Raw genomic sequence first — 12,631 nt, 5'->3', positions numbered from 1 at the left:
AAAAGGCGGCGCGCGAGCGAGGCGGACCAATGTGCGCGGGGTGCGGCCGGCGGGATGGCGGCTGGGGCTACGCTGCTGCTGCTGCTGGCCGCGCTGCTCGGCCTGGGGCAGGCGGATGGCGAGTGCCCGGGGCGGCGTGATGGGGCGGGGGCGGGGGGCGCGTTAAGAACCCCGATATCGATACGGGTTGGTGATGGGGGTGGGTGTAGTGAAGGCTCCGGGACCGCTTACCGGGGGTGTCGGTGGGCAACTGCGTATGGGGGTGCGGGGCGCAGTGAGGGCCCGGGTACCGGTACAGGTTGGCCTGGGGGCAGGTGCTGTGAGGGCTCGGTACTGGGAGGGGGGGGGGCGTTGAGGCCCTGATGCCGGTAGGGGTTGGGGGGCGGCAGGTGCCGCGAGGGAGGCGGTGAGGGGCCTGTTGGCGATGTGAGCCTAGGAGGGGGAGGGGGGGGCTGGCGTCTGTTACCGTGTCCGGGCGGCGGGTGCCATCTGCAGCCCTGCTTCTCACTGTTGTCTCCTCCTCCTCTCCAGAGGCGCCGAAGGTGGAGGTGTACTCACGCAACCATGGTGTAGATGGGGAGGAAAACACCCTCAACTGTTTTGTGAGTGGTTTTCACCCTCCAAAGATCAACATCTCCTTTTTCAAGAACGGGGAGCCCATGAGCAACGTGAAGTACACAGACATGTCCTTCAATGACAAGTGGTATTTCCAGCGCCTGGCATATGTGACGTTCACCCCCAGGAAGGGCGACATCTACGTTTGCAGGGTGGCCCATTCTGCCTTCCCAGAGCCGCAGTCTTTCCGATGGGGTATCGTGTCCCTTCCTCTTCAAGCTTTGCCACTGTTCATGTGCAGAAGCCACAGCTCGGTTATATCCACAGCGTCTCTTCCCCTTCTTAGGAAACAGGGTGCTATAATGGGGTGGATTTTGAAGGTCTTGTGTTATAGATGTAAAATGAGCTTGGTTAATTGCAGCAGCTGGGCTGCTGAAAAGGGTCTGTATACATACCTGTGAAATCATTGGTTAGTAGCAGGCTGGGAAGACTTCCCTTGGTATTATCCGTAGGTATTCAGTTGTGCTGTGTCTGACGACTCTGAGTGGAGCACTCTAACATCCTTCTGGGTGAATTTGCTGAGAAAGAGATGGGTGATACGGTGATTTTTGGTTCTGTATTTGGTAAATATAAAGAAGGATATAGTAGTGGGGACTGATGGTGGTGACCCAGCCTGCTATAGCAAACACACTGCCAAGCAAGGGCAGCTCTGGCTACTGCGCTAGGGCTGTTTCTGGCAGGGGTGGGCTTGTGGTGAGAGGGGGTGCTGCTTGCCCTGAAGCCTAATGCTCTGCCCTTCTTCCTTGCAGATGCAGACTTCTAAGCTGTGTCTGGGATAATCATGGTGAGTGGCGCTGGTGCTCTATGCTGTGCTGATAAGGGGAACATGGACCCCTTTCTGTCTTGGGGCCAGGGGGAGTCTGTAGCTTGTACAGCTGAGGAACAAAAGCAACCACCCCAAAAAAAACCCAACAGTGTTGCCACTGATGAGCAGCAGGGCTGTTCCCCCACCCTTTCTACCTGCTATTTTGGCCAGTCCTCAGCCTTACCTTACTCACAAGAGTCTCCTTTGCTCCAAAGAAAGCCCTTTGAAGCAAAACTTTCCTACATGGCTTTGGTGTGTCTGCCAGATATTGTTCAGGGTTGTCATGTGTCCTGCAGTGCTTCTCCAGACCTTTTGGTGCCATCTCCTGTCTGGTGGGGAGGAGGTTGCTGTGCCTGGAAATCCCCATGACCTGGGGGAGGCAGCTGGCTAATCCTGCAGCAGGCGGCATGGTGGCTTAGTAATGTGGGATGTACAAGGCGCAAATCAGTGCCTTGCTGCCAAACCAGAAGCAGCCTTGGTTTTATTCAGCCTCATTGTCTGAGGGCTCTGGGTTCTTCAAACTGTCTCGGCATAACTGATCTAGATTTATCAATTGGGCAATTATCAGTATAACCCTTGATAGGGAAAGGAAAACTAAAGGTATGTAGCCTACCTGACAGTTGTGATGCTGGTTGAAACGCTGTAGTTATGTACCCTGGTAGAGGCTGGATAATTATTAACAGCACTCAGGACAAGCCTTGGCAAGACCTTACTTGATATGCCACTCACAGTGGACCAGAAGGTAATTATCAAAGGCTTTTAGACTGAAGACAATACTGTGAGTCAAACTTTGTAAATCAGAAAAACTGCTGTGGGTGTTTCTTCTTGGGAAAAGACAGGGATTTACTGAGCTGGGGTGGAGGAGCTGAGAGCAGGACAGAAGGAGAATATCTATGCAGCTGATGTTTGGGGTGGAGAACAGGGATTGCTTTGGCAGAGGATTCCTTGTTGAACCCTGAATCCCCACCAAGGAGGGGATGGAAAAACTGTTTCTGCAGGATTTTTGTCTAAAGGTAATTGGAAGGTGGGTCTGCCTGCCTGGCAGCTGGGACTCTGCAGTTGGAATTCCTTTGTGCAAAACTTTTATTTTCCTAAAATAATTACCTGAATGTGTGAACAGAGTGACTGATGTCAGTCTCCTCTTCCCCCACGCAGGTCTGAAAAATTCTGCCTTGCAAGTAAGAATCTTCTTGAGCTTCTGTCACTTCTTCGCATCACGCTTGCGGATATGATGATGAGCAATTATTTTCAGTGCAGAAATCCTTCTTTATTAAATGCTTATCATTAAAATGCCATTCACCCCAAGGGGTATGTAAACTGAGTCTTTTAGCCACATAATCACTAATGTGGATATTTATAGCTGAAGAGCCATTGTAACTCTTTGATGCCTGAATTTTACAGGATTTTTATCTAAATAAAATAGGAGAACTTCAGTCCTTAAAATGTTTCTTCAGAGTCCTATGATGAGCTTATTTTATGAGGTTTTATGGCTGCTGGCTTGAGGGTGAATCAGGACCGTGGTGGCACTGCACTCAGCTGCACTTTCTTTACCCTGCTATGAAGATGCAGGAACACTTCTCTGTAACATAAAAAACCACCTAACCAAACAAAAAAAATTAAAGGTTTGGGTGGGATCTGCATGGCCGCAGGCTCCTGGGTGGCTCTGAAGGGAAGGCACAGGGATAAAAGGGAGAAAGTAACCTTGGGGACATGAGATCTCATCTTAAAGCTGGGTGAGAGGAAAAGGGGTGGTGGAGCAGACTCTGGTGCCTGCTTCAAGGAGGAGGCAGCTGACACTGCTTGGCGGTATGTGGTGTAAAACTGGGCTGAGGGAAGCAGATAGGCCTGTCAGTTACTTTCGTTTCTGGTTTTCTCTTCTGCAAGTGGCTGACCCCACTGGGAAGCCCTGTTGGGGGCCAGCCTTCCCTGTACCTTGGGGGTTTGATAGCACTTCCCAAAAATGGTGCTACTTTGTAGAATTCCCTCAGCCCACTTGTATTTTATGAAGAAATTGGCGTGGTTGCTTGATGAGTGTTGGATCAAGGAGGATCTAATCTGTGCGGATCTCATGTGAACAAGGATTCCTGGCAACCCAATGGGTGTGATCTATTTTATGTCTCTTAAATATATTAAGATTTGTTGTGACTGATGTTGCAGAGCATGCACCTGAGATTTTGAGGAATCTCTTGCTTGTTTCACAGCTTTTCCCAGTATAGCTACATTTTCTGTTAAGGATTAGGAAAATCCAAACTGTTGCTGTTCCAACACCCAGGTCAGAGGTTGTTGAGGTGAAGGGACTGGTTATGGGAATCCCTTTGTGCTCATCAGAGGAGCATTCAAACAGGAGAGGTGGGAAGGTCACTGCTGGGTGGTCATGCCAAACACTTATCAGCCTGCATGGGACAGCAAAGCCACCACACAGCTCACCCTGCAACACCAGCCATGCTCTGGAGACCAGCCAGGGACCGCACTGGCCCCAGCAGCGGTCCTTCTGTGGCAGAAGATGGTCTGGGAGGGAGGAAAAGGTTTGGGTTTCTCCAGAAACCCCAGCAGAGCAGCACAGCCTGCTGTGAGAGCCCAAGGCCACATTCTGGCCACCTCCTCTGGATCACAAAGAGCCACCAAAGTGCCTACCACCACCTCGGCTTTGCCTTTACTATACCCAAGAGCATCCCAGATGCTCTTTACTATACCCAGAGTAATGGCTGGGTGCATCACATCAACAGAAAAGTTTCATCCCAATTAGGATGTGAGTGGAGTCAGCTGCAGAAGCTGAAGACACTGTGGCACAGGCAAAATGAGACAACCACCTCTCCAAAGCAAACTTACTTCCCACACCAGGGAAGTCTTTGCCCTGATTACATCTGTGGGGTTTTTGTGGTTTAACTTAGGAAGTATTTTGATGGCTTACTCAAAAATCCCCCCTCTGGGGGAGAACAATGCATGACAATCCCAGAGGCTGGCTAATTTTGATTAACATCTGAATTTCAGGACTGTACCTAGAAAAACCTTCTCTGTTTTATCAGGCATCCTTGGGGTGCAGCTTGGGGAGTCCAAAGGTACCCAAGGGGTAGCTGCACTGTTGCTGCTGGCTTTTCAGCAAAACTTCCCAGGGGATGGAGGAGTTAAGGGATATCTTGACAAGCATGAAGCAAGCCTCATTTGTGTTTTATGAAATACAAGCAATTTTGCTACAAGCAAACTATTTCCTAAGTCAATCAAATACAAGTGTTTTTAGGAGAGTAACTCTCTCTCTAAGAGAACTTTTTTGAAGACCAATTTCTTCAATATCATGTCTCTTTGGAGCTTTTAAAGCTTCACCAGTTCCTGTGGGCCAAGAAGAAAAGCTGAAGGAATGGGTGCAAGAGGAGGGGGAAATCGTTTGAGACACATGGCTGAATACAGGCGTATTCCAACAGAAGTGGAACCAAGTGAAAGAGTCCTGGCACATCCAGTCCTGGCTCTGCCCCCACAGCTCCAGCTCTGTGGGAATGCATTTGCCATGTGCTCATTCTCCAGCAAGCAACTCACAGGGAGGTGGGTAAAGGTGGATAGCCACAGCATGGTTTTGCCAGAACATTCATTCTTCCTACTGCAAGAGGAAGGCTGCACAGCCCCACACTAGTCCTGGCTGGTTGACACAGGCTGGCCCATTTCAGCTCAACTAAGCTGGCTTACATGCACCACACAGCAGTTAAGTGTGGCCTAACATCTCTGCTTACCTTTTTCTCCTTTAATTTGCCAGCATTACCAAGTCCTTCGTGGGAAGGCAAGTGCAAGCAGAACTAATTCTTCAGCTTGTGTAAAAACTTAATTAAAAATGAGTAAGAATCAAAGGCCAGGGGCTTTGCAGTATCACTTTTCAGTACTGCTGACACCTTATGACCTCGTAGGGCATATTCAGCTTTGCTTAAGTATATGCACTAGCAAATCTTTCCCCTGGGATGTGCAGAAAGTCCAAGCACAGAGGAGACCAGCTTGAGCCCTCACGTGGCTGTCTCTCACCCGTGTGCCCTGCTGGGCTGGGCTTGCTCCGTATTCACCAGGTTCGGTGATAACATGCTGTCTGGCAGGATGGCTTCTTCCTTCCGCAGCACAAAGCATGCACCATCTGAAGGGGATGGGGTCTGGTGGGCAGCTGCAGGCTCTGATGCAGCAGACGGCATGGGGTAACATGCAATCTGGGCAAGGACATGCTGCTTTCTTCTCCGTACCTCCTCTTCTGCCATCACCTACTGAGAAAAAACCTACAGAACATCTCCAGGGGAGCTCGTTCCCCCCATGGGGCAGAGGGAAGGGGTTGGGGCTGGGCAGTGAAGGTGGTCACGGTACGAGGGCTTTCGCCTCACCTTTCTGCAGAAGCTGGAAGAGATTCAGGAGGTGGTGCCGACAGGAGCAAGGAGGATCCAGGCCAGCGGCGGCTGCTCGGCTCTGCCAGCGCCTTCCCTTGGGCAAGCCAGCCGCGGGTGCCGCCTGCTCCATGGCTCGTCCCGTCCCCTTTCCAGGGATGACACAAGCTGGTGGGAGCCGCGGCGGGTTCTAGAGGCAGCTGAGCACCCGCACGGCCCGGACGCTGGCGCTGAGGTCCCGGCGCAGCCGCCCGTCGCCATTGCGGGGCGTTCCGCGGGGCGCGGGCAAGCACGGGCTGGCGCAGCAGGGGCCGGGGGGGCCTGAGGGGCCGCTCGGTATCTGCGCGACTTCGCCGGCCGGTGCCTGAACGACTCGGGGGGGCGCGGCCAGCCTGGAAACGCCGGCCGCCCCTCGGGGCTTCTCCTCAGCGCCCGCCGCCGCCCCTCGGGCTTCCCGCCACCGTCCCTCAGCGCCCGCCACCGCCCCTCAGCGCCCGCCGCCGCCCCTCGGGCTTCCCGCCACCGCCCCTCAGCGCCCGCCACCGTCCCTCAGCGCCCGCCACCGTCCCTCAGCGCCCGCCACCGCTCCTCAGCGCCCGCCGCCGCCCCTCGGGCTTCCCGCCACCGCCCCTCAGCGCCCGCCGCCGCCCCTCGGGCTTCCCGCCACCGCCCCTCAGCGCCCGCCGCCGCCCCTCAGCGCCCGCCGCCGCCCCTCGGGCTTCCCGCCACCGCCCCTCAGCGCCCGCCGCCGCCCCTCAGGGCATCTCCTCCTCCCGCCGCTGCTTCCCGATGTTCCGGGGCCACCGCGCCTGGTTCTCACAAAGCGTCAGCCCACGCCCGCGGGAGCTGTGGGGTGAGGGGTCCCGGGGTGAGCCCCGGGGGTGTGGAGCTGACACAGGCCCTCGGTGGGGCAGGGCAGGGGGCACAGCTTTGTCACCCCTCAGTGGGGCTGAGCAGTGGCAGCATGGCCCCGTCACCCCTCAGTGGGGCTGAGCAGGGGGGGCATGGCCCGACACCCCAGAGCAGGGCAGAGCATGGGCTTGGCAGGTCCCTCCAGTGCCAGGGCAGGCCACAGTGCCCCCACGCTGAGGACAAGGCCAGAGTCCTCCTCAACGGGGCAGTGGGAGACCCACAGCCATGGCAGGCTCATCACAGCTCCCATTCTGGAGTGCAGCCCTGTGGCCCCACAACCAGCCTGGGCAGCTGTCCCCATCCCAGGCTGCCCAATGGGTCCCCACTTTCCCCATCATCCCCCTCTCACCCTCGCAGCGGCTGGTGGTGGGGCGTTCACCCACTGGCGGGATGCCGACTACCTCTTCAGCAGCGATGCCACCCACCCAGACACCTGCAGGTGGGCTGTGTCCCCCAGCTGTCCCCTCCATGTCACTCCCACGCCAGCAGCACCCTCCTTGCTAGGGAAATGCCTGCAGCCCTGTTTGACGCTCACATTGAGCCCTGTCCACACAATATCTGTAGAGAGCAAAAAAACAATGAAGGCATAGATAACAGTTTTAATGTATTTAAAGTATTAAATAGATGCCAGCATCCTTTAAAAGTCAGGGTGGTAGTTTTAAAGTGCTTGGTGCAGGTCTGCTGGGGTTTTACTGCTTAGTGGGGTCTGAAAACTCACACCCATGCTAACTGTAGCTAGCCAAACCAGAAAACAGCTGCAAAAAACCATCCATATGTTAGGTTGGCTTAACTCTAGTGTAAATTAAACTAATTGTGCTGGTTTTCTTGCTGCCTTTGAATTGATCTACTGGGAAACTCAGGGGGGTCTAAATCAGAGGCAACAGCATTCTCAAGGAAAAGAACCAGGTGCTAAAAAGCCAGTGTGAGTTAACTCTGAAAGCAAGCATGGGGGTAAAAATGGCTGGCAAAGGGCTGAATTGCTATTTTGCCTCTGCTTGCTTAATATAAAAAAATCAGAGAGCTCAACAACATTTGTACAAATACAAGGAAAGGCTATTCAGGGTCTCCCTCCAGCTAGTGAATATTTCTATATATTCAATTTCATGTGCATATATTTATGTGAAAGGGAACTGCAATGTTTTCTTGCAGTGCTCTGCAGCAGGCCTTGCTAGGCTGGACCAAACAGCTTTTTTTTAACACGATCGCTTAAAACTGGCTTAGATTTTTGTAATCCTTCAGCCACCCACTCTAGCTGCAGGAGGGGAATCCCATGAGACCCAAAGTAATGACCTTCTTTCTGCCACAACATCCCACTGGACTGGGTTGGTTGTTCCCCCAAGGGGAATTACATATAATTTTTTTTAATATATACATATATATTCAGATATATTCAGATTATTTTTTTGGGAAAATATAATCATTACTCATACCCTTAAACCTAGTAAACAACATTTAATTCCCCTCTAAGGAGCACAGCGAGTGCTTGAACATCCTCCACCCACCCTTTCTTGCTTAGCTGTAGTGCCATTGCTGTTTGGGGACTGCGCCATGAGCCTGAGCAGGGACCAGAAGGGTAAAGAATAAATAAAAAACACATTTTCCCCCTTCCAAAGAACCAGTCTCATCTTGAGAGCAGAGTGTGAAGCAGTGCCATTTAGTTGCTAAAAAATATGTGTTTACCTGGTCCCTGGCGTCCTTCCTCCAGGCTGGTCTTCACGAGGTGCTGGCAGCTGGGACTGCAACGGGGTGTTGCTGGTAGAGTCTCATAGTTAGACAACTACAGAAAATTAGGTGCTTTTGGCAAAAATATTGGAGCAGGTTAGTTTGAATGACAATATCCCTCTGAAATGTTTTTGTTTGTTTGTTTGTTTGTTTATTTTTCCCCTTTTACCTTTGGAAACCAGCTGCCTTTTTCTTTTCCAGAATATATGAGAGCCTTGATTACTTGGAGGACAGAGCTACGGTCTTTCACTCTCGTTACCTCTCTGCGTGGGGGAACACCAGCGTGGGACCAAACCCATTGGTGGTTCTGGGCCACTTTGTCCTGCCACCCGCCTGCCTGCAAGAAGGTCAGGGTGAAAAAAGCCCATCAGGGTTTTGCTCCCCTGGGGGTTCCCCCATGAGCACAGCCTTTTCGTGGTGCAAACCAGAACCTCCAGTTACTTCTGTTCTAGGTGGAGGGAATTTCCTTCTGCTGGGAATGGTTCTTCCTCCCTGCCGGCAGAGGATGCTCCATCTATTACATTCTCTATCTATTAACATAGAACCATGGAGTGGTTTGGGTTGGCAGGGACCTTAAAGATCACCCAGTCCCACCCGTGCCAGGGGCAGGGACACCCCCCCCAGCCCAGGCTGCCCCCAGCCCCGTCCAGCCTGGCCTTGGGCACTGCCAGGGATGGGGCACCCACAGCCTCTCCGGGCAGCCTGTGCCACCACCTTCCCGCCCTCACAGGGAAGGATTTCTTCCTAATACCCAATTGAAATGTACCCTCTTCCAGCTTAGTTGTTCCCCTTTGTCCTGTCACTGAGGCCCTTGCACACAGCCCGCCCCCCCCCCTCCAGCTTTCCTGTCGGCCCCTTTGGGTGCTGGAAGGTCTCCTGGAGCCTTCCCTTCTCCAGGCTGAACAGCTCCATCTTTCTCAGCCTGTTTCCATAGCAGAGGGGCTCCGGCCCTCTGAGCATCTCCGTGGCCTCCTCTGGGCTCGCTCCAACAGCTCCGTGTCCTTCTTATGCTGGGGGTCCCAGAGCCAGAGGCAGCGCCGCTGGGGGGGGGTCTCACCAGAGCAGGGCAGAGGGGCAGAGCCCCCTCCCTTAGCCCACCAGCCATGCCGCTGGTGACACAGCCCAGGGCTCAGTTGGCTTTCTGGGCTGCAAGCGCGCATGGCTGGGCCACGCTGAGCTTCTCCTCCACCAGCACCCCCAATCCCTTCTCTTCAGGGCTGCTCCCGATCCATTCCCTGCCCAGCCTGTCCTTGTGGCTGGGACTGCCCCGACCCATGTGGAGGACCTTGCACTTGGCCTTGTTGAACTTCATGGGGTTCGCACAGTCTCACCTCTCAAACCTGTCGAGGTCCCTCTGGACGGCACCCTGTCCCTCCAGCGTGTTGCCTGCACCACTCAGGTTGGTGGTGTCAGACTTGCTGAGGGTGCCTTTGATCCCACTGTCCATGTTGCCTGACAAAGATGTTAAATAATACTGGTCCCAGTACGGACCCCTGAGGGACACCACTCGCCACTGGTCTCACCCGGATGGCGTTAGCGAGCAGTGAGGTGCTGTGCGCTCCTGCCAGGGCTCCTGAGCGCCCTCGCTAGCACCTGCAAGAGGTGGGGGCTTGCACAGGCAGTGACAGCTGCACCGTCTCATTATCTGATGCTCTCACAGTCATTTGTTTTTTTGTTTTTGGCAGAAATCAGAAGGAAAATTGGTAGTTTTATTTGGGAGCAGGTGGGTGATTCACTTGCAGAACAGGTAAGGAGAGATTTATACTACAGGAAGAACAGATTTAAAAAATATCCTTGTATGAACTTCAGGGAACTTGGTTTTCATCCCAGACCCTCAGCCCAAACATGGGATCAAGCCTCCCTCTGCTTGCTGCACTGTGTGTCCTTCCCAGTGCGACATCCCAAGGGGACATGCAGGAGGGATTGCTCCCTCAACCAGACAGATGTCTGGTCTCCCCAGCACATCCTTCTGGGGATGCCAATTGCTGCAGTTTGAGCTCAGCCCTTTTGTGTGGCATTTTCCTTCCTCATGTAACTCCAAAACACTGCCTGCTGTCTGCTCAGAGCAACTTCTCGGTGCTCTCGTTTTGTACAGTGAAAATTAATTAAATCCAAAATTTCATTATGTAATATGTAAATTACGCTTGAAATCACAAGTCCTGAAAATACCACTCTCTCAGACTACCCAGGTACTATCTCAGGGTACCCAGGGCACAATTTTAACTCAACTGTGTTGATACTTGCAGCCCAATGAAGATCTGACGGACGAACCAGAGGCAGCGAGGAACAGCTGTGAGGAAGTAGAGGAGGATATGCTAGACCTGGCCGAAAGGTATTTTCCTGCCCTCAGTGGTAGGATTTGGTTGGACACGCCCCCCAGATTTCAAGAGATCCCCAACGCATAGGAAATAACATATGGATCTCCCCCCACCCTCCCAATACAGCAGTGGAGAAGGAACAGGCTTCGCAGCAGCAGTCCAGGGGGAATTTCCATACCGTGCCCTCCAGGAATACCCGATGAATAACATGGTGACAGGTAACATTCGGCATTGGTAGACTTTTAAGGAGTGGAAAATATGCTTGAAAGCAACCACGGGTGAAAGAGGGACCCCCCGCGTGCTCCTCACCTTCTCCCAGTACTTACAGCAGTGGAAATCCTGACAGTGTGCCTGGAATCACTCCCTTTCCCTCCGCACTCTCATTTTCCATTGTCTTTGTTGTGTCAGAGAAGCAGGCAGCTCCCCTGGTGAGACCCACGCTTTCCCCTCACAGGCTATGCCTCTGCTCATGACATGAAGAAATACGTTGGAGAGCTCCACGATTTCATTCCTGGCACCTCCGGCTACACGGTGTATTGGATTCAGAACGAAATCAACATTTATTCCGATGTGAAGACTAGAATGAAGAGAAAATTGTAAGTGACAGGTGGCTGTTCACATCAAAAACTTACTTAAGAGCTGCCAGAGAGCTATTGGTTGTGTCTGGAAATTCAATCCCATAGTTGAGGTGCTGGGATGCCTCCTTGCTCGCTCCCTTCTGCAGGTTGATGGTCATTTTGCCTGTCACTCTGCATTCTCCCCATGTTTTAGCTAGACAATGAAGAGATAGGTGGTATGAAGCTGCAAATTCTGAGTTAAATCTCCATGATACACAGGGGATTTATAAATTATCCCTGCTTGGCTTATCCTGAGTGCAGCTCAGTGCATCTGATGTATATTTAAATACCTGACTACATTTTCTGTAAACATTTTCTTCTTTAAATAACACTTTAAAACAAATTTCACAGCAAACTTATAGACATTTGTCCCCAGAACACCCTTTGCCTTTTTATTTGTACTGGCAGTTTTAAGATGTGAATGCAAACACTAGTTTTCCTCGGAGGGACACACTGAGGGCTCCCCGCAGGGAGAAGTCACCCCATGGCACAGCCACAGCCACCCGTGGCACACGCTCACCAGTGGGAGCCATTGTGGGGCTGGCAGAAGAGGCAGGGCGCACATGGAGCTCCGGGGTCTGCCGAAGTTTTGAGCGCAGGGCCCCAGAGCCCCCCTAAGCAAAACCCACCAGGCAGGGAGGGGAAGCCCAGGGACCTTGCCCTGCTGGGCATCCCAGAGTGCTGCCTGCCCCTGCCAAGGCCTGGTGCCAGGTGACGCCAACGGCCACGGCAGGGACCTGCCTCTGCCTCCAAGCAGAGCCCCTGCACAGGGCAGGAGCTTTGGGGGGTGAACCCCAAAGCTCTTCACACCAGTTGCACCCTGGGGAAATTGCTGGATGGAGCACCTTGTGGGGAAGGGACAGCACAAGCCTCACCAGTGCCCATCTCCACTGGGCTTCACCCTCAAGCACAGCACCCTGCCCAGCCCAGTGCGCTCCCCTCACACAACAAAACCAGCAACAAAACTTTTCCACTTAAGCATGTCAAAGCGACCAACGTGGTTACAAAAAGCAACTTTTATTCTGGCACAGCAGGTGCCCTGAGCGGTGTGCTCTGAGGAGGTACAGGCAAACCCAGGAGGTGCTAAGGGTAGGGAGCTCCAGCAAGCCCCAAGGAGCCACCATGGTCATCCTCTCCCTCTGCCCAGAGCAGGAGAGCCTCTAAAGTAACAGCTTTGCACCCAATACCCCAAACAGCCAGAAAAGAACCCAAAAGTATGCCAGCAAATACAGAGGTGTTGACTCCTCCTCAGCCACTGAAGCCTTGGACACCTGTGTTTCGGACACAGCACCC

General features: G+C 53.1%; 2 protein-coding genes and 1 long non-coding RNA gene across 3 annotated transcripts; 2 read left to right on the top strand and 1 right to left on the bottom strand.

Annotated features, from left to right (window-relative positions):
- The first annotated feature begins 8 nt into the window (after positions 1-8).
- Positions 9-2,867, top strand: B2M (beta-2-microglobulin). Its single transcript, XM_055819208.1, has 4 exons — positions 9-118; positions 532-810; positions 1,365-1,399; positions 2,576-2,867. The coding sequence occupies exons 1-3, from the start codon at positions 55-57 to the stop codon at positions 1,376-1,378; spliced, it is 357 nt and encodes a 118-aa protein (XP_055675183.1). The 5' UTR covers positions 9-54; the 3' UTR covers positions 1,379-1,399; positions 2,576-2,867.
- A 2,396-nt stretch (positions 2,868-5,263) lies between these two features.
- Positions 5,264-11,182, bottom strand: LOC106112173 (uncharacterized). Its single transcript, XR_008749870.1, has 6 exons — positions 11,048-11,182; positions 8,573-10,693; positions 8,362-8,475; positions 7,031-7,239; positions 5,770-5,937; positions 5,264-5,652 (listed from the first exon to the last, which is right to left on the bottom strand). It is a non-coding gene; the product is annotated as an uncharacterized LOC106112173 (long non-coding RNA).
- TERB2 (telomere repeat binding bouquet formation protein 2) lies at positions 6,559-12,492 on the top strand. The gene is made up of 7 exons (XM_027780059.2): positions 6,559-6,622; positions 7,039-7,120; positions 8,605-8,749; positions 10,070-10,150; positions 10,650-10,735; positions 10,851-10,939; positions 11,176-12,492. Exons 1-7 carry the CDS (start codon positions 6,559-6,561, stop codon positions 11,319-11,321), a joined length of 693 nt encoding a protein of 230 aa, XP_027635860.1. The 3' UTR covers positions 11,322-12,492.
- Positions 12,493-12,631: the final 139 nt, after the last annotated feature.

This window comes from Falco peregrinus, chromosome 1 (genome assembly GCF_023634155.1).
Source record: "Falco peregrinus isolate bFalPer1 chromosome 1, bFalPer1.pri, whole genome shotgun sequence".
Lineage (NCBI taxonomy): Eukaryota > Metazoa > Chordata > Aves > Falconiformes > Falconidae > Falco > Falco peregrinus.
The sequence above is the reverse complement of the archived record's forward strand: the minus strand, read 5'-3'. Positions and strand labels throughout refer to the sequence as shown.